General features: G+C 37.4%; 1 protein-coding gene across 4 annotated transcripts in view; it reads right to left on the reverse strand.

Annotated features, from left to right (window-relative positions):
* LOC113045601 (chloride channel protein 2-like) overlaps nucleotides 1–24959 on the reverse strand; it is a 72349-nt gene that overhangs the window by 12577 nt on the left and 34813 nt on the right. For 3 of the 4 annotated variants that reach the window (XM_026206067.1, XM_026206069.1, XM_026206065.1), the window contains exons 2-17: nucleotides 21942–22095; nucleotides 13021–13152; nucleotides 9979–10107; nucleotides 9738–9871; nucleotides 9549–9626; nucleotides 7713–7736; nucleotides 7238–7316; nucleotides 6979–7104; nucleotides 6806–6890; nucleotides 6387–6488; nucleotides 4769–4853; nucleotides 4437–4595; nucleotides 3272–3341; nucleotides 2569–2679; nucleotides 2047–2257; nucleotides 1804–1937 (exon numbers count right to left, since the gene is read on the reverse strand). In XM_026206067.1, the coding sequence (XP_026061852.1) occupies nucleotides 1804–1937; nucleotides 2047–2257; nucleotides 2569–2679; nucleotides 3272–3341; nucleotides 4437–4595; nucleotides 4769–4853; nucleotides 6387–6488; nucleotides 6806–6890; nucleotides 6979–7104; nucleotides 7238–7316; nucleotides 7713–7736; nucleotides 9549–9626; nucleotides 9738–9871; nucleotides 9979–10107; nucleotides 13021–13152; nucleotides 21942–22095 (1813 nt within the window). The remainder of the gene's footprint in view (nucleotides 1–1803; nucleotides 1938–2046; nucleotides 2258–2568; nucleotides 2680–3271; nucleotides 3342–4436; nucleotides 4596–4768; nucleotides 4854–6386; nucleotides 6489–6805; nucleotides 6891–6978; nucleotides 7105–7237; nucleotides 7317–7712; nucleotides 7737–9548; nucleotides 9627–9737; nucleotides 9872–9978; nucleotides 10108–13020; nucleotides 13153–21941; nucleotides 22096–24959) is intronic. The other variant, XM_026206066.1, reaches the window with a different exon arrangement.

Consider the following 24959-nt stretch of genomic DNA (forward strand, 5'->3'; position numbering starts at 1 on the left):
TACAAAAGCCTTTGTACTCAAGACTGCTCAGGTGTGATTTTGTCCCATTCTTCCACACAGTCTTCAAATCTTGAAGGATCCATGGGCTTTTTCTATGAAATCTGATTTTTAGTTTTTTTCCACAGATTTTCTGTTGGGTTCAAGTCAGGTGACTGGCTGGGCCATTCTAATAGCTTTACTTTCTTTCTCTGAAACCATTTGAGAGTTTCCTTGGCTGTGTGTTTGGGATCATTGTCTCGCTGGAATATCCACCCTTGTTGTATCTTCATCGTCCTTGTAGATTGCAGCAGATTTTTAACAAGAATATCTCGGTACATTTTCACATTCATCCTTCCTCCAGTTATATGAATTTTGCCAGTGCTACAACATGATGATTTGGGGTGATGTGCAGTGTCATTTGACCTCCAAACATGGGGTGTATTATGGCATCCAAAGAGTTTCATTTTGGTCTCGGACCAGACTATATTCTTCTAGTATTTCACAGGCTTGTCTAAATGTTGTGCTGCAAACTTTAAATGAGTTTTAACATGCTTTTTCTTCAACAGTAGAGCCTTGCGTGGTAAGCATGCATACAGGACACAGCGGTGGAGTGCATTACTTGTTGTACTTATTATTTTCTTTGAAACAATTGTACATGCAGGTCTTTCTGAAGCTCTCCACAAGTGATCCTTGGCTCTTGGATAGCTCTTCTGATTATTCCTTTCACTCTTCTCTCAGAAATCTTGCGATGGGCACCTGGTTGTGGTCGGTTTATGGTGAAATTATGTTCTTCCCACTTCCGGATTATGTGTGCTCAGTGGAACATTCAGAAGTATAGAAATCCTTCTGTAACCAATGCCACTGGTATGTTTTGCAACAATAAGGTTGCAAAGGTCTTGAGAAAGCTCTTTAGTTTACCCATCATTAAATGTTTCTTGTGTGACGTGTTGTTCATGAGACACTTTTTTGTAGGCCATCATTTGGGACTGAACCAACTAATATTATTTTCCACTGACAAGGGGCAGGATTGCTTTCTCATTACTGAGAGATTTCTGGTGGTGTCTAAGCTTTCCATGCCTTTTTGCACCTCCCTCCCTTCATGTGTTCAATTCTTTTCCCTGTGTCATCCTACTTTATAACACAGAACTTTATTTCTGAACTTATTTGTTTAGCTCTTTTTTTGTATGTATGGATTGCTTGGATTGATACCGACATCTGGTGAAAATTTACCATTTACAATACTTATTTTACCCACTGTAAATGTTCAAAACAGTGATGCTTTTTAAATATTTTTTTGTGTATTTTTTCTTTCAGGATGTTCAAAAGAACAACATTTATAGAAATATTCTGTAACATTATCAACTACTGTAACATTTGCTCAGTTTAATGTAGCCTTTCTAGAAAGTATAATAATAACTATTATGTTAATAATTATAATAATATAATAAATATACATTAAGTTGTAAATTTTTGTCAACAAGTTTTTTAGATATTTATAAAACTCATATTTTATATATGCATTATATAAAGTACACATGCACGCGCACTACTTTGCTCTCTAGATACTGGCATCAGTCACTGAAAACTCATTTTGAGTGCAGCTCATTTCTTGCCATAAATTGTTCAGCTATCAAAAGCTGATATTGCAGGAGTTATTTCAGCCAAATCACACTTCAATATTGAGCAAAATGGGGGAAAGAAGATACTTAGGAAATAAGGCTGTCTAAAATTGGTCTTAAAATTCATAATGGTAAAGATAATTGCAGAACAACTGATTTTTTGTGTGCAAAATATACCTTTTAATAGATAGTTCATATGTCTCACCTTTGGACTCCACCAAGGCCAGGGTTTTAAGCTGGCCTGTTATCAGAGCTTCCTGCAGATCCCGGTAAGAGGAGGAGAGAGTGATATACCGTACGTCTCTCACCATTATGTCTTCCACACGGATATTATATTTCCTACATGTAAAAAAAAAAAAGAGAGAGAGAGAGATGGAAGTAAGCATTCAAAAAGCTAGGGCAATGATATGAGAGTGATAATTTGGGGAAGTTACATAACAGCCCTCACTCCTGTCCCCAGCCCAGCTCTGGCAGGTAGGGAAGTTTCTGGATCCGGATGATGGAATCATAGAGGGAAGGCTGCAGACTCTGAGCCACGGCATTGGCCAATATCACAGCGATCATCACGGGCAGGATGTGCGAGATCTGACCGGTCAGCTCGAACACGATGACGGCGGTGGACACGGTGTGAGTGACTGCGCCAGAAAGAGCCGCCGCCCCTGTGGGAATCACCATTTCGTCCCGCATCAAATTACAGTAGCAGTCACCCGCCGCAAGCCATCTGATTTCCTATTGTGCTCCTGACAAGCTTTCTGCTCCGCTGCACAATGCAGCCATTTCCACAGGCAAGATCTAATTTGGCTGTTGGTCTGTGTGGGTTAATGAAAAATGTATAACTCTTGCATACAACACCCTGCAGGTTCAATTACTTGTGTGAATAAGATATAGCTACGACAGGGCTCAAACTGATGGCTTTTGAAAGAAAACAAATGGACATCCGCGAGAAGGCATGCACAATCACCCCTCTCACCTACAACTGCGTATCCGCCGGGAACTATGGGATATACAGTGCTGTCGATGTGTATCCCATCGGGGAAGACGGCGGCCATGCTCTCGCCGACCAGTCGACCGAACGCTGCTCCTGTACGACACACAGAATTCACAACGTCGATTCAATTACATTTTGGAGGTGGCAAAAACACCAATTATGGGAAGGGAAAAACACCAACACGTGCTTGACGAATACTTACGTGAGGTCACAAACATTGACTCCAGTGATTTTGATGTGTTTACACACAGGCTTTAGTGAGTCAGACAGTGATGAGGGATGGGAATGGAGAACATGATTGCGGGAAAAGGAAAACAACCATTAAGAACAAACTAATGTACGATGGCTGGTATGAACACAAGAGCAAAATAATGTTCAAAATTGTCACTTTATTTCACAGTCCGGTTCCTCATGTACACACTGTGTGGTTATTAATGTAATTACTATAACCAGGTAATAACTAGGTACTAACCCTGAACCTACCCCTAAGCTTAACCCTTAAACTCTATAGTTACCGTATACTACCAGTATTTCTTAGTTAAGTGTACTGTAAGTATATGTACTGTAAAATAAAGTCAAACTGCTTTGCTCATAGAATAGGGAATTGAAATGGAAACCCAAAAAAAAAAGCATATCCCACAGTGTTGACTTTCAAAAATGACACGCACACACTATAATCACATACCAATGAGGAAAACCGGCATGAAGGCCCCGCAGGGCACAGGCATTGTTGTGGCCACAGCTGACATCCAGAACTGAGGAAAACATTTAGAAGCAACAAGGTCACACACTTGGACAAAGATTTTTTTTTTATAACTAAGCAATAATACATACATTCAACATACACAATGGACCCTTTTCACAAGACTGATGACACTTAGTAATCAGCATCATAAATCCTCAAAAGTTTTTTATATCTAGAATTTTTTTAATGTATGTAAATTTATAACACTGTACTTTGTATTATATCACCTATCATCTATCATATTATATAAAAAAAAACTAGTTAACGCAAATGCAAGGGTGTTTCTAATCATATTGTCGCATATTGCCCTGTGTTTAAAATAGCTGTTAAAGAAATATTTCACCTAAAACATTAAAATTGACTTAAAATATACTTACCCTCAGTTTATCCAAGATGTAGGTGAGTTCGTTTCTTTAACAGAACAGAATTAGAGAAATTTACATCACTTGCTCACCAGTGGGTCCTGAATGGGTGCCGTCAGAATGAGAGTCCAAACTGTTGTTAAAAACATCAAAATAACCCACAAGTAATCCACACCACTCCAGTCGATCAATTACCATCTTGCAATGTTAAAATCATGTGTTTATAATAAACAAATATATCATTAACATGTTTTTAACTTCAAACCATTGCTTCTGGCTAAATACAAGTATTCTATCCCATAATATTATAAAATGAGGGATACATAATATTTCTCCAGTGAAAAGGTATAAAGGATAAGTATGCACAAATCAAGCACCGTTTAAAAGTAAAAACAGTCCTGAAGAGATATGTTGGTGGATTTTGATTTGAGAGAACAATAGGGGATGGACTTTTTCACCAGAGGAAGCAATATATTGCATTATAGACCTTTAGCTGCAGTCATGTGGATTACTTTAGGATTATTGTGCTGTTTTAATCAGCTGTTTAGACTCTCATTCTGACGGCACCCATTCAGGCCAGAAGATACAGTGATGCAGTAATGCTAAATTTCTCCAAATCTGTTCTGATGAAGAAACAAACTCATCTACATCTTAAATGGCCTGAGGCTTGAGTATATTTTCAGCAGATTAAAATTTTTGGTCTAATTATTCCTTTATATTTGACATAATAAGGTGAGACACACCTTCATGACAATGAAGAGGAGGAGTGTGATGAACACACTGACTTGTGGGTGCTTCCAGGCCTGAGGTTCGTGACTTGAGTACACAAACTCCTCAGCAACACCTTGCTTGTACCAGGTCTGGTTGTCAAACAGTGCCACTAGTGACTCATGTTGAGTCAGCTAAATGAGGAGGCAGCGCAGTTAGTTATTTAATGCATAATTACTGATCTGGAACAAGTAAATCTGTCAGCATGAAGCACACTTGAAAGACTGAAAATGTCTGGTTGTGTGGAAAGAAAAAAGATACAGAGAGGGAAATCTGAAAATGTGACCGTAAATCTCAAACATCAGACCTGGCCAGCCATAAACTGTCCAAACCCTGGAGGAAAGGTGAGTGTCGAGACAAGAAGAGTGACCACTGCTGGATACACTAGTCTTCTATGGGAAGCCAAACATGAGAAAGAATAATTGCTTTTTATAAAATAAAAAAATACATTTGTTACTTTTATAATATATAGTATAATATAATCTAATAATAATTAGAGTTGTTCCGATTCCGATACTAGTATCGGAAATATCTCCGATACCACAACAAATTCTGGCATCGGCATCGGCGAGTACATGAGCCCATATACCGATCCGATACCATTTTCTTAAAAAAGACCTAGTTATGACCGCAAGCTTTGCCTAACCGCTGCACGGTTCTTCTTCGCTGCTCAAAATGCATTGAAAACACAGGAAGTTGTGCTGTGTTGCCACAAGCAACCCCTGTTTAGAGCAGCGAAGAAGAAATGAAAACGCGTTAGCAGCCCTTATCTATATATGACTGGATCACTCATCACATTCTAAACTGCCAAAAGACAGTGAAGCCGCTACTATATTATAGATCAGTGGTTAGCAGTATGTCTCTGTAGTACCGGTAGTTACAGACTCTCGAGTATATTCAGTACCGGCAACTGCGTTCAGTCGTTTCCGTGTAAGTCAAAACGCAGGGCTCCAGACAGTAGCCGAATATATACTAGTGTCTGTGAATATTAAACTGCAAAATACTATTTAAATATTACTCCCGCAAAATCTACATCTCTGTGGGTGACTGGCACAGATGCGCGAGAGCTCGCTGTGTGTCATGAGGACACGAACGCATAAACCGTCACTTCATGAGAATTTACCGTTTCATTTGAGAATACTGTCATATCATAAACACAGACACTCAAAGATCTTCATGGCAGCCCATTAAAATAAATGTTTGGTTTACATGAGTAAATTGACAATATATAAAGCTACTGTTGTAGCCTACAGTAATAATAATACGTCTCTATAATAATAATAATTATGCCTAGATGGTTGCTTGTTTTTTACTTGTTTTGTTGTAAAGAGATTATCTGATTAATAGATCTTTTTTTATATTCCTAGACTTATTTGTTGCAGTTTTTTTATACAGTTATATTGTAAAACTTAAATACCTTTTTTAGTTTGCGGTGTTAGATTTTTGGCTGCATTTGAAGTTCTTTTTTGCATATGAAAATAAATAATACTGTCAAATTCATGTTAGATAATAAAAATACTGTAATAAATACAGTAGTTCACCATGTATTTGTTCATGTTTTATTGAGGGATCTGTCTGAAGCACACCATAAAAAGAATTCTAGCAATTTACACAGGGCTAGTAGTATATACAGCTGTATATACAGATACACACCCAGGTATCGGATCAGTACTCGGTATCGGCCGATACCCTGAGCCCAGGTATCGGAATCGGTATCGGGAAGAGAAAAAGGGTATCGGAACATCTCTAATAATAATACAAATTATGCATTTAAAAATACAAATAAAAGTTTCATTATTATATAGTAATAATGTTTTGTAACATTAACAATGAAAGGAAATTTTATGCTGAGCTGGTGCCTAAACAAAATACATTGTCCAACAAGATTTATTGTTAATGTAAAAGAAGCTGTAAAAAAAACTCACTTTTTTAGCAAAAACTTGTTGATGGTTTTCTGTTTTCTCATAGACTCCACTATGATCCTGTTTAGGTAGACATACAATGCCCCTCCAAAACCACTGGCAATCCTAAAAAAAAATAATAATTAAAAATCAACAGAAGAACTGAAACATCAATCTCAAAAAACATGACAAGAGATACTGTATAACTATGACCACTGCACATTTTTATTTCACAGCTAAGAACTAAGAATAAACAACTAGTTGGATTTTCAGACAAGACGTGTGAACCTTTGCTTCGCAAATAAACAAATAAGAGCTTTTTTAACACACGTTCTTAGACAAGGATATCAGTTTGCAGGAAATCTGTCTTTTAACTACCATCATTTAAATGATGTAAATCTAATTTGTGTTTAGGAGAAAGATGTCAAAGGTGAGACACAAACCCGAGCACAGCAAAAGCTGGAAGCTCTTGTAGGTCAAAGGGAAAGTCCAGACGAAAGCGTGTTTTAAAGAGAGCCGTGATTGTCTCTGCAATATGGCGAAGAGAGAATGACAGAAATTTATGACGAATTAATCATCTGACTGTGCGGACTATCATAACGGATTTCTCCCTCACCCTCATCCTTATTCCACACCGCCAGCACCCGGAAGATAAAGGCACTGAAGGTTGCAGCGAAGAATCCTCTCCAGTAGTTCCTCACAGCAAAGAACGTAGATGTGACCTCAATACTAAACAGCACTCCTGCCACAACACAGCATAACATATGACAAACAGCTCTGCTCAAAGCTGGAAGTATACAGGGGAACGTTACTGTCGCAAATGTGATATGGCATTATCTCCAGTGACCAGGTATGATCACAATGTCTGGACTTACCTCCAATAGGGGCTGCAAAGCAACAGCCCACCCCCACTGCACAGGCGGCTGACAGCATCTCTGTGTTTCTCAGCTCGTTCTGTCAGAAAGCCCAATACATGCAAATCCTGTTTCAAACCACTGTCGCCGTGGCATTTTACAGGCAGCCAAGAGTGGAACAGGGTAATTATTACATTGATGGATACATGGCAACGACATGCGGGACAAGGTATTGCTATGAACACAATAAAAAAGATGGACAAACACTGCTTTTTCATTCACTATGTGCTATCTTTGTGGACGGTCTGCTACGGCCAGGGAGGATGAAGTCCAGGAAGACTCTAATTTACAATGGAAAAATGGTAAATTTGAGAAGAAAAAAAAATCACAAATGGAGATTAAAAAAAAATTAAATTAGTTGTTTTCATTCATTATAACACTTTCAATCAATCTGATCACATGGACACACCCAAATATAATAATACCTGCATCTTACCTTGTTTCCCTCAAAGGGCTCTTCCTTCAGCAGTAAATCAAAATAACACACATACATGTGAGTATCTGAACTCTGTTCTTTCAAAACCTATCAATACTTAAAGTATTACACTGCTGTTGTCTCAAGTCTGTATCTAAAAAAAATAAACAAATTAATTAAAATTGAATCTATCTATCTATCTATCTATCTATCTATCTATCTATCTATCTATCTATCTATCTATCTATCTATCTATCTATCTATCGTGTATTAAATATTATTGATAAACCACAATTACCCCTTTATATTATTCTGATATCATAGGTGAATCCCCTATGGATGCCCATTTCAACCACTGAATTAAAAAAAAATGATTTTGAGTTTTTATCTCACAATTGCGCTTTTCCTAAGAATTATAATTATGAGAGTTATAAAGACAGAATAGCAGGATATACTCACAATTCTAGTTTATAGCTAGTAGTCTGACTTTTATTTTTATTTTTCTGACTTTTAATTCTAAGAAAATGTCAGAATTGTGAGAAAAAGGCCAGAATTACGAGATAAATACTTGTAATTATGATTAATAATATCCAGTTCTGAGATGGTTAGGGTAATAGCTAAAAAAAAAAAAAAGATTCTGACTTTATTTCTCGGAATTTCGACTCTATAACCCGCAATTCTGACTTTTTAATCGCAACTGTTAGTTTACATTGCGCACTTCTGGAAAAAAAAGTTAGAATTGTGAGTTTGTATCATGCAATTCTGAGAAAAAAAACTTACTATTTTTTATTCAAATAGCAGAAATGGGCTTCCATAATCCTCTTTATCTTGCTACTAGAGTCTTTTTCTTTTACCCTGGCTCTAATTGGTGCTTATTTATATCCCAGTATCAAAGTAACACCCACAGGTATGAGGTGTCAGACAAATAATTATCAGCACGGCCCGTTACCCCGGACCCCACTGCCTGACTGACGGTGTAAACATGCCATTGACATTTGCCTAATTAAAGTGCATTCAATTACAGTGAAACAGTTCAAATGTGCCGGAATGTTTGCAGTCTCCGATTTTCTGTCAGATTCACTCTGCTCTAACAACATGTTATTGATCCACTCCCCAGCATGCTGTGATTTCTTAGGTTACTTTGTGGGCAAAGTCCAGAGGGTTGATATGGTATCACACAAAGGCCGTTTGACTCATTTAACCATGATTTACAAACGGCTCCCGTCACTGTGCTTGCAATTCCCTCGAGAACTGCTACCTTATGTACTCTGACTAATCACAGACTAACAAAAAAAACCCTAGAGAGCTCTCAGCTGCTTGTTTGTATGATACACGCAGATGAGACTGGAAGAACAAGGCCATGACGTTCCAAGTGCAGTGACATGTAAAGTGATGATACAAACACAAGTCATTGGTAATGCTTTGTAATATCTCTCATTAATAGTTCATTATTAACAGGCCACTTCATTAAGATGTTTAATTGATCAATAGTTAACATACGGTCAAATATTAATAGTAGATTATTCCCCAACGATTGTTGTTTAATTCATTATTTCCTTTTCAATAAGAGTCTGAAAATATCAGATAGACTTAGAACTTATGCCGTGTGTACAAAAGAGCTAAATGTTGAAGCATGTTCATATTTTTTATCTAATGCAATGAGATTCATAAAATTTTTAAATTCTTAATGGAGCCACTATATAAAGACATTTCTGATTATATGATTGTAAATTATGTTCTGTAACGCATATTATGTTATAATAATTTTTGTTAGTGGAAGGTATTACAAAGTGTTACCAAAGTATGAAATGTCAGAAAGTTACTGACAAAAGACAGCATTAGTAGAAAGCATCTCACCAAGTAGATTCCTCCAAACAAGGCCATGAATTTGCTCAACAGAGCAGCACACAGACTGGCAACGTGAACAAATGGTCCCTTGAGGACGCAAGAGGAGATAGAAATAACAGATGTGATCACAGTACGAAGGCTTGAAGTATTTTCGCATTAGAATGCTTATCTAGGATCAGATTTTCCCCTTTCATGCACCTCTTTGCCCAGAGGCATGCCACTTCCAAGGGCACAAGTTAAGCCAATCACTTTGGCGACAAAGGTTTTGAAAGTGAGGTACTCTTTCAGCACCACACCTCGGAGAATGGTCTTCATCTCTGGGATCCCAGAGCCTTGGGGAGAAAAGATGGAGGGAGTTATAAAGAGATCTGAGAACATGTAAAGGCCATTTGGCTTAAATTGAGTATGGCTTATACTTGAGTATGGGTGAGTATCTCACCCACTGCCTGTGGCGCCACTATCTGTGTGAAGCCGGCAGAGAAGGTGATGAGAACCACTGGGTAAGTGACCCAGGCCAGGTACTGCAGCAACATGTTACTGTGCAGACCACCATACATCCACTTCTGTGCTGCAGACACGACACACACACCATATAATTACATCTCTGTAGAGGAATAAGATGTGTTCCAATCCATGTACTTAAGCGCTATTCTATGTCATTTGTGGTATAAATAGTGTGACTAGCATGCTGATATTGAAAATTGAAAAAGGAAAAAGCACACTTCTTGTACCCAGATGGTGCATTTAATGAACCAAGAAAAAAAATGTACTTAATGTACTCAACATGCACTCAGCTGTCTAAGATTCAAACACTAGATCAAAGGTTTTCAAATCCAGTCCTCGCGCACCCCCAGCTCTGCATATTTTGCATGTTTCTCTTATCTTACATACCTGATTCAGATAACCAGCTCGTTAGAAGAGCAAACATTTTGTATTTTACATGAAGATACTCATAACTGAGTCAAACTTGTAATCTTGTTATTTAGTTGTTCATTTTTAATTCATTTTCCTAACCAATTCGACAGTTGTCTTGGAAGTTATACTGACACTTATATGGGTGTGGATTAAAAAGTGAAGTTGTTTTAATTAAAGAAATGCCCATTAACTTGAACCATCAAACTATAGACTGTACAGCTAAATTTACTTGTGAACATTTATTTAGTTGTTAATATTTTCACTTCATTTTCCTGCCTGATTTGACAGTTGGCTTAGAACAGGGCTATTCAATTAGTTTCATCTGAGGGCCAGATTATCGAATTGAAAATTTGAAGGGGGCCATCCAGATCTCTTTCTTTTTCCAGATCCAGAAATTAAATTTGTTTAATGATATCTCTTTACTAAGTAGCCTATTATTAACAAAGGCCAGTATTTTTGATAACAATATTATACGGATGTCTCTTTTAAATGCATTTTCATCTCACTTTGAGCCATTAATTATAGCCATTCAACATAATTGAAAGCCATATTTTTTTTTTTTACATTTAGGTTATTAATAATATGGCCTAACAACTTTTCATTTAAGTTAACTCAAAACAATATTCACATAAACTATAAATTGTATATGCATATAGATTCATGTTTATTCAAGCTACAAAAGTTCATCAGCTACTAGAACAGTCCAGTGATTTCTCTTTTTCTTCTGTGATCGATGACAGACTTTATCAGGTTTCACTTTAAAAGCAGCACATGAGGACTTTATAACTCATTTAAGATCGTGTTTACGTGGTCACTCAACAAGATCGCGCATTTCTGTCCACTGAAGTTAGGGCTGTGCAAAAAATCGAATGCGATTTTCATGCACATCTCATCAGTAAAGACGCTCCTTTAATTAGAAGTATATCTCCAGAACGTGCGTTCAGATCATGGTTGCCAGGTTTTCACAACAAATCCTTCCCAGTTGCTTCTCAAAACTAGTCCAAAACTAACCCAATCACGTTTCCAGGAGGTTCCCCGATAAAAAAATTGGTTTCCGGGGTTAAAATATAAGTTTTATGGCATGGTTCGCTTGGTAAAATTCGCATTTTAGGGTCTAAATATCACGTTATCGCTTCGACCCGCGGACATGAAAGACAACCACAGACTTGACAACACTGGTTGGCATTTACTACACAGAGCCGTAGTTCACTCACAATCTACACAAAATCGATTTTAAAATCGGTGGCGATTCTTTGTCGATTTTGAAAGCGATTTAGTGTTAGTTGTCGGTAGACTATGGCTCTGTGTAGTAACTGCTGCTCCACCTGAACCAGTGTTGCCGTCTGTGGTTGTTTTTCCATGTCCGCGGTTCGAAGCAACCCCAATACCAATAACGTGATATTTAGCCCCTAAAATGCAAATTTTACCAAGACAACCATGCCACAAAAAAAAAAAAAAAAAAAAAAAAACGTATATTTTAACCCCGTGAAGCAATTTTTTATCTGGGAACCTCCTGGAATCGCTTTTAGTTTTGGACTTTTGAGAAGCAACTGGGAAGGATTTGTTGTGAAAACCTGGCAACCCTGATCTGAACACACGTGCTGGAGATATACTTCTAATTAAAGGAGCATCTTTACTTATGAGATGTGCATGAAAATTGCATTCGATTTTTTGCACAGCCCTAACTGAAGTCAAACTAAACTACCTTTGAAAATCATCTTTGTCCAGTGTCTGTGCTACTTCTTGTCAGATGTTATGACCGATAACACTGCCTTTATACTCATTTAAACGTTAAAAAGCCAGTGTTGCCACCTTGTGGACAAACTAATAAAAAAAATTCAAGGTGCATGTGCAACCTGCGCATACTCTTCCCTCTGAATTTATACTGACACATACTGGCATTGATTTTTTTTTAGTTGAACAAATGCCCATAGCTGAATCAAAAGATCACACAAATATCACCCCTTGTTTTCCCTCCTATGATTTCAATATGGCAACCAACATTATGGGATGACCTACTCTATTGCCCTGCTCATTAGGGGCTCACTTTGCACCCTAAAAGCTCCCTTTCTGAAGTGGAGTCCACAGCAGACTTCCACCAACAATCCGCGTGACATTCCAAGATCATAGTGTGGAGTCAGGCCATACGTAAATAAAAAGATGGGAGTTTTCATTTCATGTGACTGTATATCATTTAACATACCTGTCTTAACATATCATAAAGTACTATTTGTCATTTTTTATATGTGGAAAGCACTTAATGTTGCAATGCTAAAAAACTGCCCTTGATATGTGCTAAAACAATTCTGTGCCTTTTTGTTAATTGACTGAACTGCCACACCCATGTCCTTGTAAATAAACTCATTCTTTTGTAAAAAGAGGTCAGTGAGTTGGCACCAATTCATTCAGGCATTAATGTTCCTCCCATCCCAGAACACACATGATGACGATGCCCCGCTGAAAAAAAAACAAAAACAATACTTGACTGATTAAATGACACCATCTGTACTTTCATGGATCCCTGTCAAGCAGAACATTGCTCTTTTCTTTCTTTTCTCTCTCTCACCTTGCTGGCAGAAGGCAATAGTGTAGTCCATGGCCCAGCTGACCAATGCCATGAGAAGCCCCAGGAGGATGAGAAAGATCCAGTCTTCACCCACACGGGAAATTAAGAACTTCTGACACCGGGACGTACAGACTGCAGACAGATATTGTAGAAACAATTCACTAAAAACATGACAAATCTGTCATCATTTAATCACCCTAATGTCGTTTTTTTGATGAACACAAACAGTGAATTATAATAATATGCAGTTTTCCCCTGCCCAAACAGCTCTGAGTAATAAGCACCAATTCTCTGAAGCTTAAAAATATGCTTTATCTTTTTATATATTAGGGTCTGTATGTTTTTTAATGTTTTTGAAAGAAATCTTAAAAATCTCTTCTGCAGGCCAAGAGAACATTTATTTGATCAAAAACACAGTAAACATTTATTTTATATTTTGAAATACTTTTACAATTTAAAATAACTGTTTTCTTTTTGAATACATTTAAAAATGTTACTTATTCCTGTGATGGCAAAGCTGAACTTTCAGTCTTACATGATCCTTCAGAAATCATTCTAACATGCTGATTTGGTGCTCTAAACATTTCTTATTATCAATGTTCTGTATCAAAGTTATAACAGTTGTGTACTTAATTGTTTATGTATATGTGTGTGTGTGTGTGTGTGTGTGTGTATGTATGTATATATATATATATATATATATATATATATATATATATATATATATATATATATATGTTAGTGCTGTCAAATGATTAATCGTATACAAAATAAACGTTTTGTTTGTATAATATATGTATGTTTTCTGTGTATATTTATTATGTATATATAAATACCCATACAGTATATTTTGAAGATATTTAAATGTATTTACATTTCTATGTTTATATTCATATAATGTATATTATAAATATATTTAATATATAAACAACATTTTTCTGAAATATACATGCATGTGTGTGTATTTATATATACATAATAAATATACACAGCACACATAATTATATTATGTAAACAAACTTATTTTGGTTCTGATTAATCACGATTGCATGCCAACAGCAACCAGCAGAATTCTTCAGATTTCTACATTCATGTTGCATTTCTTAGGTTTCATTCATTTTTAATGAACTGGGGGTGAGTGAATGTACTCATCATTTTCATTTTTCAGTGATCTAATCCATTAAGCACCTAAAACATCCACCATTTCCCTCTTCTTTGTAGGTCAGTCTGTGTTCAACACATAGATACAGGTTGTATGAATAGGAAGTGAACAACCCAGAGCAATTACCCGTACCCAGCAGTAGGTGCACAGTATGCTTTAATGAAGTGAACAATTGCTCATAAAAGAGCTCGCTTTCCCCTGGAATCCCATGTTTCCAGACTCATGAGAAAACAGAGTGTGAACAATTGCGCTGTTGCATAGGTGGACAGGGTTTCGGAGACCCAGACAGGAAATGGCTTGTGTGTGTGAAGATAAGACGCATCTGACAGACAGTGGAAAGGGAAGGGTCACGGCAGGTGAAGGGACACCTCTGAGTATGTGACAGAGACGCTGCCCCGTCAGCTTCAGCACCCGCTCAGCAGCCCTTTGCTCGGCTCCTCCGTGCGGGAGTTGGCACATGGGCAGATTTGCCCACTGAAGTGGCACAACAGATGTCTTTGCTCTCAAAATAAACCTTGTAACAATCCACAACTTAGAAAGCAATAAGCCGAAACCAAATTTACCGCAAATCAAAACTCATTTTGGACGTGCAGTGCTTATCTCCAAACCGCGCCAGACAGAAGTGCTTAGATGCGGCATATTTTGACACTTAATTGGAGTTTGAGGAACAACCGTATAAATATGCAGAGCCCATGCTTCCCCACAAAGATTTTAGTGCCTTTGACAAGTAAGTCACAGGCCAGCACTGGAAGTGACATCCTTCTGTGGCATGCATGCATAATATAACAATGTATTATATATCCAAGATCTATTTATATCCCCAGACCGAGTAGATAGGTGTAGGAGGTTCGCTGAGAGGCAATAGTATCTGCCCCCTTTCTGCCTGATATGACAACTTGTGTGGCATTTTCTGCATTGAGCCTCACAGTTTACCCATGAGAGCGAGCTGGTGGACCACTGCCAGTTCTCTGTTTTTATCCACAGATCCAAAACAATTAGTACTGAAATAGACAGATTAAGTCGGCTATGGTGGTAGGACTTCGCTCTTAAATTGCATAGAGAACAAACAGCAGGATGCTAACAGCTTGTCGCAAATCTACCCCCCTCTGTCATCTTAAAATTCACAAATAAAGTCTAATTATACAAGGGATAGAGAGAGATATGTGCTTATATGCTCTGTTTGCTTATGGGCATATATGATGCCACATCTCCTACGAAAAAGCATGCAACTTATTTTGACAAAAGCATAAAATATGCTTAATCAAATTAAGTTGATCAAGACAAACTGTTTGAGTTCAATAATCTGGTTTATTTACACATTATTTTGATACTCCAGTTTCTACTTACTATAAGTAACTTTGCAACTAGCCTGCATGTGTGAATGACACCGTGCACTCTCTATGTTATTTTTTTAAAAGCTGCTTGTGATTGGCTTTGGTTCATCATGTGACTTTCATCACCACCTGCATTTGGTTGTTATCAGTGTATTACAAAGATGCAAAACAGATTTCAGTTCATCAATAGGTTGCTATATTAACATTATATCAGAAATTACGGTATTTAACTGTAAATTTAAGTTAAAACTGTAAAACCTAAAATCTTATACTCTATTGTACTCTGTAGGTCAAGCGCTAACAAACTCATATATGTTGTTGTATTCTGGAAACAGGCCCAGAAAGCACAAACCACGACTGCCTTTATTTATAAGTGAATTTATTAAATTATTTTATAAGAAGCTGACAAAAAACTGACTTCATCTCAAAAGCTAATGAGCAGCCTACAAAAGCCACATTTTAAAAACATCATAAGCATGCCCTCGACCAAAAGGTAGACATGTTAATTATGCTGCCTGCCAAGATACTCTCTTATGGCCAACACATCACACATATTCTTCACAGCAAAGGCAATCCCAAAACACACTGTGAAAAAAATCCTTTGCACAATACTTAAAAGTACTGAAAAAAATGGTTTAGTGTGAATAAAAATGTATTATCATATCCAATATTTCAGTGAGCTTCTATACATTTTAAAAGGGTAGTTCACCCTACAATGAAAATTCGACCATTAATTACTCACCTTCTTGTTGTTCCAAACCCACAAGACCTACATCTTCGGAACACAAATTAAGATATTTTTTATGAAATCCAAGAGCTATGACCCTCAAACACAACTGACACATTCAAAAACGTGGTTAATTCATAAGTTATTCATTAGTCCATTTGACATCAGTTGTTCAACCATAATTCTAGAAAGCTATTAAAAAACTTTTTTTGTGTGCAAAGATACATTTTTGTGCATTTGATGAATTCACTAGACAAAATTTATCTGGCGAAGTGAAATGCATGGACTGCAAATATATTATCAACCAAGTAATACACAAATTCTTTCTGTGAGGGTTATACAGTATATGTGGGAGAGCAAGCCTGCTGCAAGCCGAGAGATTCAAGCTGGCACCCTCTCGTATTACAATAATGCACTCTTGACATTTGCAATTAAAAGAACACCAAAACTGCCTCAAATTAACTATAAAAATAAGGATAAAGTCACAGGATCGGTGGCTATACATGTTAATGTCGTGAATGCGGGTTGAAGACTTACTGGGAAGAGAAGAAATTGTTAAATAAAGTTTTTTTTTTTCTTCGCACAAAAAGTATTTTTGTACCCTCCTAAAATGATGGTTGAACCACTGATGTCACATGGACAATTTTAACAATGTTCTTACTATCTTTCTGGGCCTTGAACGTGTCGGTTGCATTGCTGTCTATGTAGGGTCAGAAAGCTCCCGGATTTCATCAAAAATATCTTAATTTGTGTTCTGAAGATGAACGAAGGTCTTACGGGTTTGGAACAACATGAGGGTGAGTAATTAATGACAGAATTGTAATTTTTGGGTGAACTATACCTTTAATTAGTGTATAATTGTATAAATTGCAACAGCCAACAGCAAACTCAAACAAATGGTTGGTTATATCTACTTTCCTCAGTACTTAAAGGTATTAAAAATAAAATTATATATAGATATTAGAGCACATGCAGTTATCTAAATAAGCTAACACAAGCTATTGGAGACTAAAATCCAGTGCAAAGCCCAATGTGTGCAGAGCTCTCCAAATCAATCACTTATGATGTTTCATGATGGCTACGATGCCTTCGTAGGTAACGACCTACGAAGCAGTGCGCAGCGTGGCAACTCAATTGGTTTTGGAACAGAATTACAGTTGGATGAAGGAATAAAATAGAAATGAGACAGAGACACAGAGAAAAAGACACAGACACATGATAACAGCTCTGTAGACCGGTGTGTAGGTAGTGAGCTGACAAGCCTCCAAATCCCTCAAACTCAGTCAAGGAGGATCAGAAGACCTGCGCTGCACACTGTGCTGATAGATTTCTCATGCTTTTCACACTCAACAGGGAGGCGGGAAGGATGATATTGAGACAGATGCTGTGTGTCTTTGGAGATTACACAAGGCCAAAAGAGCAGTCTATTTATATTACAAGAAACCAATGAGATACCTCATTAGCACTAAAAACATTGGATTGCGAGACACTGTTGCCTATTTAATGAGAACTTTATATTTCAGGGAATTTATCACAGACTTCCAATATGAATGGTTGACGCTTTTGTTCAAAGCTCTCTTTTTTCAGCCTATCATCTTAATGTACCATTAAATGGAAAAATAAATCACTGCTTCGCGAATAGTTTTTATCTCTATACACAGATGTAACGGCCCATATAACACATCCTTTGGTGAATGGTGACGCATTTCTAGACACAGATGCACAGGCACACACAAAGACACAGTGGCTCATTACAGATACACCGCACGTCTATGCGTCTCATCTATCACCCCTAAACAGCGCAGACTGATTATGCTCCCTGCTGGTGAATGGCGAGCACTGCACAGAGGTGCGGAGGGAATTGAACAGGCTGATAAATGCTGCAAGTTCTTGTTTACAGGCTAGACAACAGAAAACACTCAGCGCCAATGCTTGAAAAATTATTTGGGAAAATGTCCCCCCCATAAATGTGAAGACTATGGAAATGACTTTAAGATTCAGGTGATGACACACCTGTGGAATGTACTTGACGGATTGAGAAACAACGGCTACACAAACCAGTGACAATTAATCTCCAGTATTGGGCAATCTAGAAACCAGGAGGTAAAACGCCACATCTGCAAGTGTCTGACATGACCATATCCTGTCTCACTGAACTGCCTCAAATACAGTTTATGCATAGGCAGAGCGTGAACAACCCTTGTCAGAACAGCAGTCAGTTTTTTTAATTATGCCCTCTGTGGGGTCTGTCTCCCATAATTCAGGTCCGAAAATCCCCTAAACTATGTATAACTTTAACAAATAGAGGAAAAAATCATTTTCATGTAGGGTTTCATCAACCACAAAAGTTTGATTAATCAGAGTACAAACAGAAGTTTGTAGATCGGAGGGAGGTTACCATAGCAAAGGCTGCTTGATCGCTGTCTGGGAACATTGACAAAGCATAAGTACTATCATTATTTTTGTCATTTATGTTTTCTTTAAAGTCACCAAAAAAATAAAAGATTGCAAAATACTGGAATTTGGGAGTTTTTTTTAAATAAATAATTTATTGGTACAAGTCATTATATTTTTATTCATGTATCCTTCTAATTTTTAATCAAAATAACTTTCCCGACCTCTGTGTGATGACATCTCTTCTGTGATGATGTGTGCAAGGCCTGACAATAATCCTTCATCTCCCTGTGACTTACATGAGAATGCATTAACAACGATCCAATCAAGTCTCATTTAAGTAACTGTTTCACTCAGAAATATGAAAAAACTTCCAGTTCATGCTGATTTTAAAAAGTATGACATTAAGAATTGAATTTAATAATTATCATACTAATATCAGCATCCAAAAAACAAAACATACTGGTGACCAGTGATGCTGGGATGTGCTAGATCAGTGAGGTCTGGGGCCCACTAGTTGGCCTTTGCAAACTTCCAAGGAGTCCCCAATAGTTTTGGCCGATATGCTTAACTGTTATATCCTCCTATCGTCATCCTGTGAGATCGCAGATACACAATATTATCATGCTAATTTAATTAGTTACTTATTTTCATTGCCGGAGATTGAACCAACTCTAGCATAAGGCCAAAAGCAGCCTAATGTTTTAATTTGACTGAATTTGTTTTATAACAATAATAATAATAATAATAAAAAACATTGTAAGTTACTAATTATAATGCTTAAAGTTTTAAACAGAAGCTACAGAAAACGAGCAAAGAATGGGTTATGGGTGTGCCCGAAGTGTGAATCAAATAACGTGTTCTACTGAGCCACTAAAATGTTTGCCGCATGCTTACGGTAGCCCGTGGCATTACAGTACATGAAAGTTCACTTACCACATACACAGAGTAAGGAGAAATGTCAGGACGATTGGCGAATGATTTGCAGATCCTGAGCACCAATGAAAAACATCTAATCTTGTCAAATGGATGGTTAGTACTGCTGCTCTTTGTAATCGCAAAATCGAATCGGACGCGTCTGACAAAAGACAATGATGAATAAAGTCATAGTTTTTGCTATTTTTGGACCAAAATGTATTTTAGATGCTTCAAAAAATTCTAACTGATCCTCTGATGTCACATGGACTACTTTGAAGATGTTTTTCTTACCTTTCTGGACATGGACAGTATACCATACACAGAGTTTTAATGGAGGGACTGAGAGCTCTCGGACTAAATCTAAAATATCTTAAACTGTGTCCCGAAGATAAACGGAGGTCTCACGGGTTTGGAACAACATGAGGGTGAGTTATCAATGGCATAATTTTGATAATTGGGTGAACTAACCCTATAAGCACACTTCCATATTTGAGCTCAGATTATAAAAAGAAAAAACAATGTATTATGTATTACTTGATGTCTTAACCAATTGATGTGTTTCTTACTATACACCTCCTGTAATTTCAAGTCATTCAGATAATTACACACTGAGATATGGCTCTCCATGTCTTCACACTGTCTGGCAGCTTTTTGGAAAGCTGTCTGAAAACTTTCACCAAAAGAGGAGCCCCTTAAATGTGAAATCTTGTAATTTTAATAAATATTACATGAAATTTATCAAAATTGTTGCTGCTCCAATTAAGCTCAGTGTGCTCTCTTTATGCAGACTTTGCATTTAAACTGATAGTTGTCACTTTAAGTTAATCTTTATAAAATGGTTAATGCATTTATTTTAAAAGTTTTAAGATGAAATAATCTAGACGTAATTATAGTTTATACCCAAAGATGAAATGGCATGTCATACATTCAAATAAGGAGCATTCAGAAACCTGTCATATCTGTCCAAGAAAAAAGCAACTAAAGGCTGGAATAAACCATATGACTTTTAAAATGTGAACAGATTTTTAAAACACCAGTGCATGATGTGATCCTCAGTCGTTTACTGTATGCTGGCCAGTGTTCCTTTATGACTATTTACAAGTCACAAAGGAAAACTGGGCATCATACACTAGATGACTGAGGACAGCTATGAGCGGAATTCCAGAAAATAAACCGTAGAACTTTGACCAATGAAAGGACAGTTTACTCGAACAGGACTTGTACTACCAATTTTGGTCCGTTTAAAAACTTTGCCATGTGAAAGTGAACTGCACCAAGAATAAAAAGCAACACTGTAATAATTTTAATCCCTGTTTTGGAACAAAGCAATCAATCTACAGGTGTGAAAGCATTTGAATTTAAATCTTTTCATTTGAAAAGTTTTTAATTTGTGGTGCCGTCTAATATTATATTCTTTGCAAACAGCGACAACTTCATTGCAGATAAAACACACCGGCTTTGCATTTACAAAACTAGGTAGGATGAACACATAATTGTGTTTCTATTCTTCTTTGTATTTGTGAGTGTAAAAGTAGGCTAAGTCAAAAATTTATAACAATAAGTTAGGCTCCATTGTGTAACAAGCTAATTAAAATGATACACATTTATTATTCACAACATGGAAACAGGAAATAAAACAGTTCGTTAAGAGCATGACTCAAAACATTAATGGGCTTATTCAAGTCCTCTTTCATTTTCGAGTTATTTTTATCCATTTATTAGCAAGGCGGTCTGTATTGCAAGTTGGTAAATGAGGATAGCTACTTGTCAGGTTACGTGTCACTACTCTGCTTTATTAATTTATCCAGTTTAAAACTTGGACACCACCACACAAATGTTGCTTTTTTTAAATGACTGTCCTACTACAGGATTAAACACAGAGTAACAGCTTACTACCAGTTACAAAAGACACTGTAACAGTCTGTCATAGGCAATTCAAGTTTCATTTTTTTATCAATTAATTTCTTAAAGTATCATTTCATCATATTGTGGCCCGTCATCTAGTAGCACATTTTTTTTGGCCCGATGCCAAACTTATTGGCGATCCATGTTCTACTGCAACTGATTCCATGTGGGCCTGCACAAGACTGTAGATGCATCAGCCTTACTCAGCCCAAGTAAAGCTCAGATCTTGAGTCAAATCCTTCCCACTTATCTCCAGCATCAGTCAGACCTAATCCCCAATCCCAGCATCTTCTCACTTACTCTTTTGCCTCCTGCCCTTTGCGACCCTTTTCCTCTTTCGATCTCTGCTGCCGTTCATCCTTGTGGATTTGCTCTACTTTCCTAGCTTTGCTATGTTGCCACTGCTGTAAATAGCAAGCTATGACGCCAGCAGACCAGCCAGCAAACAGTTGGAACACACGTATGTATGCAACACACCCACCTTGACACTTGGCACACGGGTCCTTCTCATACTCCAGCAGTTCTGGAGCCTGGCCGCGTACACTGGTGCTCCTCCGCAGCGCTCCATCCTCACGCAGACGAGCTGCCTCTTCTTTGGCATAGGCCCCCAACTCCTGTGTATAGCGTCCATACATCTGAAAAGTGAGAATGAAGATTTTACCTGGGAAAGAAATGAAGGGAAACCAAGCCGAGAAGTGCTTCACTGAAATAATGTGCAACCTAACAGTCTGTTAAGAAGCCCATCAAATAAATGAAGGTAGACTGATAGAGGTTCCTGTCCCTGAATATGATTCCTGAAACATTAAGCTACCATGCTTCATCGCAGTGGTGCTATTTGTGATATTTATATTTAAAGAAATATTTTTTTCTTCACTGGAGTCATGTGGATTACTGAAATGGTTTTATAAGCTATTTGGACTCTCATTCGGACAGATGAGATCCACTGCAAATGAGCTATTGCTGAAGTGATGTATTAGTAATTTTTGAAAAATCTGTTCCAATGAAGATTTCCAGAGGGTGTTTAATTCTCAGCAAATTTTCAGTTGTGGGTAAGCTATTCCTTTAAGCATCCACATTTGACATAATTGGACCATGGAAATTATTCAGTCACTCTCATTCCTTTGGGAAAAGTTGACCTAAGATTTGATTTGAGCTCTTATATACAAGACCACAGAGCTATTGTTTATGTTCTTGTTGTCCCAAGCACATGTTCTTCAGTCTTTTATGCAGGGCTGTAACTTCTATAGTTCCTGTGAGCATTTTCGTGATGTCTTTTACTAAGGCTCTGTCCACCTAGCCTTTGCTCTGTCCAATAAAGTTTAGCTCCAACCCTAATTAAACACACCTGAACAAGCTAATCAAGGTCTTACTAGGCATAGTAGAAACTTCCAGGCACCAGAACTTGAACACCTTGACAAACAATTTGCTGAAAAAAGTTTTGAACAGATTCACAGTTCTTACACATTTTTGCCACATAGTTTACTTTTCTTCTAGGAATGTTCAGTGCTTTGGAAATTTCCTACATACTTGCCCCGAGTGCAATTTTATATGTACCTTGACGCAGTTGGGCTTTGAAAGTGCCTTTGCCCTGTTGACGTAATGTTTCTTTAGAACTGCATAGAGATGCTCCCACACAGACCCATTCATGCACCTCATACCTCAGATGCAGATACACAGATTCCAGTTAGATCATGGTGCAATTTCTGTGTGGTCCCATTGCTTAGATCAGTAATAATTTAGCTGTTAAAGCATTGGTTTCAAACTCAGTTCCTGGAGGGCCACAGCTCTGCACAGTTTAGTTCCAATCCTAATCAAACTCATCTGATCCAGATTATCAAGGTCTTCAGGATTACTAGAAACTTCCAAGCATGTGTGATTTGGAGCAATTTGGAGCTAAACTCTGTAAAGCTGTGGCCCTCCAGAAATTGAGTTTGAGACCACTGTGTTAAATAAATGTGTCACTAAATAATTGTTCATTAAATTATTATTATGGCATGGCAACTAATGGCTTGTCTTTTCAGTGGCTATGCTTACATAGACATCAGTATTCTACTATTATGAAAAAGGTGTTTACAGTAGTTGCTTGAAGAATATATGCTTTCATGTTCTCGTTTTACATGTTAGAGTACATAGTTTGATTAATGGCACACGTCATTATGTCCCCAGACGACGCCATCAACATACAGTTTGTCTTCGTTATGGGTTATGGGTATTTCATTTAAATTTGACAAAACATTAAAATGCAATTATATTATTTGCCATGCTATATATGCAAACAGAAAATGGCATTATTGAAGCTGTGCTCCTTAATTTGTCGTCAAACGGCTGCCCACTGCCATATGTGTGTCCAGTTGCAAAATGCGGCAAAAAGTCCTACACAATGTTAATAATGTGATTAAAGGATTAGTTCACCCAGTAATGAAAATTAAACCATAAATTACTCACCCTGAAGTCATCCTAGGTCAGACGAATCCAGTCTGAGTTATTTAAAAAATTGTCTTTGAACTTTCAAGCTATTTGATGCCACTTTGTTGGTGTTGCGCATTAGTCCTTGAGAATATTAATAAAAGGCGCATCGACTGAAAAAAAGTGTCTATAGTTTATGTGTTTTTGTAAGATGAATATTGTGATAAAACGAGAACCACCACTCGCTTGGGGACGTTGTGAATGTCCGTAAAAGATGTTAAATGATGGCTCAGCCCGCAATAGCACTTATGTGCAAGTGCAATTTATTTACAGTGCCAAAAAAATATACACAGTCCAATGGTGAAAAAATATATATATAGGTGAACAAAGTACCAAAGAAACAACAAACAGAAAAATAAAGAGGGAATAATCCAAATGAAAAAAGTCAATATACAGGTAAGTATCCACAATATACAGGCGTTACAAAAAGATCGCTTGAGGCACCACAGTTGCTCTCTCGCTCCGACTTGGTAAACAAGTGATAAGTTTTATTCTGGCCTGCCCTTATATAGGACAGACTCCACCCCCTTCAAATGGGACTTTTCAAACAGGTAATAACAGATGGTAAAAACCCCACTACTTCAGGCATTTCTACTTTTACACAATTAATTAATACTAAACACAAACTCAAAACACATAAACCAACAAATAAAACATTAAACACAAAAATACTACATTCAACTATTTAATTTATATACACGCAAAAACAAGGTACCCCCTACTAATATAAAACAATGGTTTGGCTGGTTTCCGGTGCGCTGCGGCAGCGCGGCGCCGTCAGTGACGTCATAAGTGATCGCCGCTCTATCGCTCTGTTTGGCAGCGTCTCACACCGGAACACCGACCATCGCACGCCCAATTCAACATAACAAACACCGATTAGACAAGACGACATCAAACAACGTGCAGTGTGAGTGTGTGAAATGTCCGGGGTTATGAATATTGACGGATGTGGAGGGGAAGATGAAATAATGTCCAACACATATGTGCCATCGGGAGTGCGTGTGCACCCGCGCTGCCGACGGCGGAACAC

The sequence above is a fragment of the Carassius auratus genome, chromosome 27, assembly GCF_003368295.1.
Source record: "Carassius auratus strain Wakin chromosome 27, ASM336829v1, whole genome shotgun sequence".
NCBI classification, from domain to species: domain Eukaryota; kingdom Metazoa; phylum Chordata; class Actinopteri; order Cypriniformes; family Cyprinidae; genus Carassius; species Carassius auratus.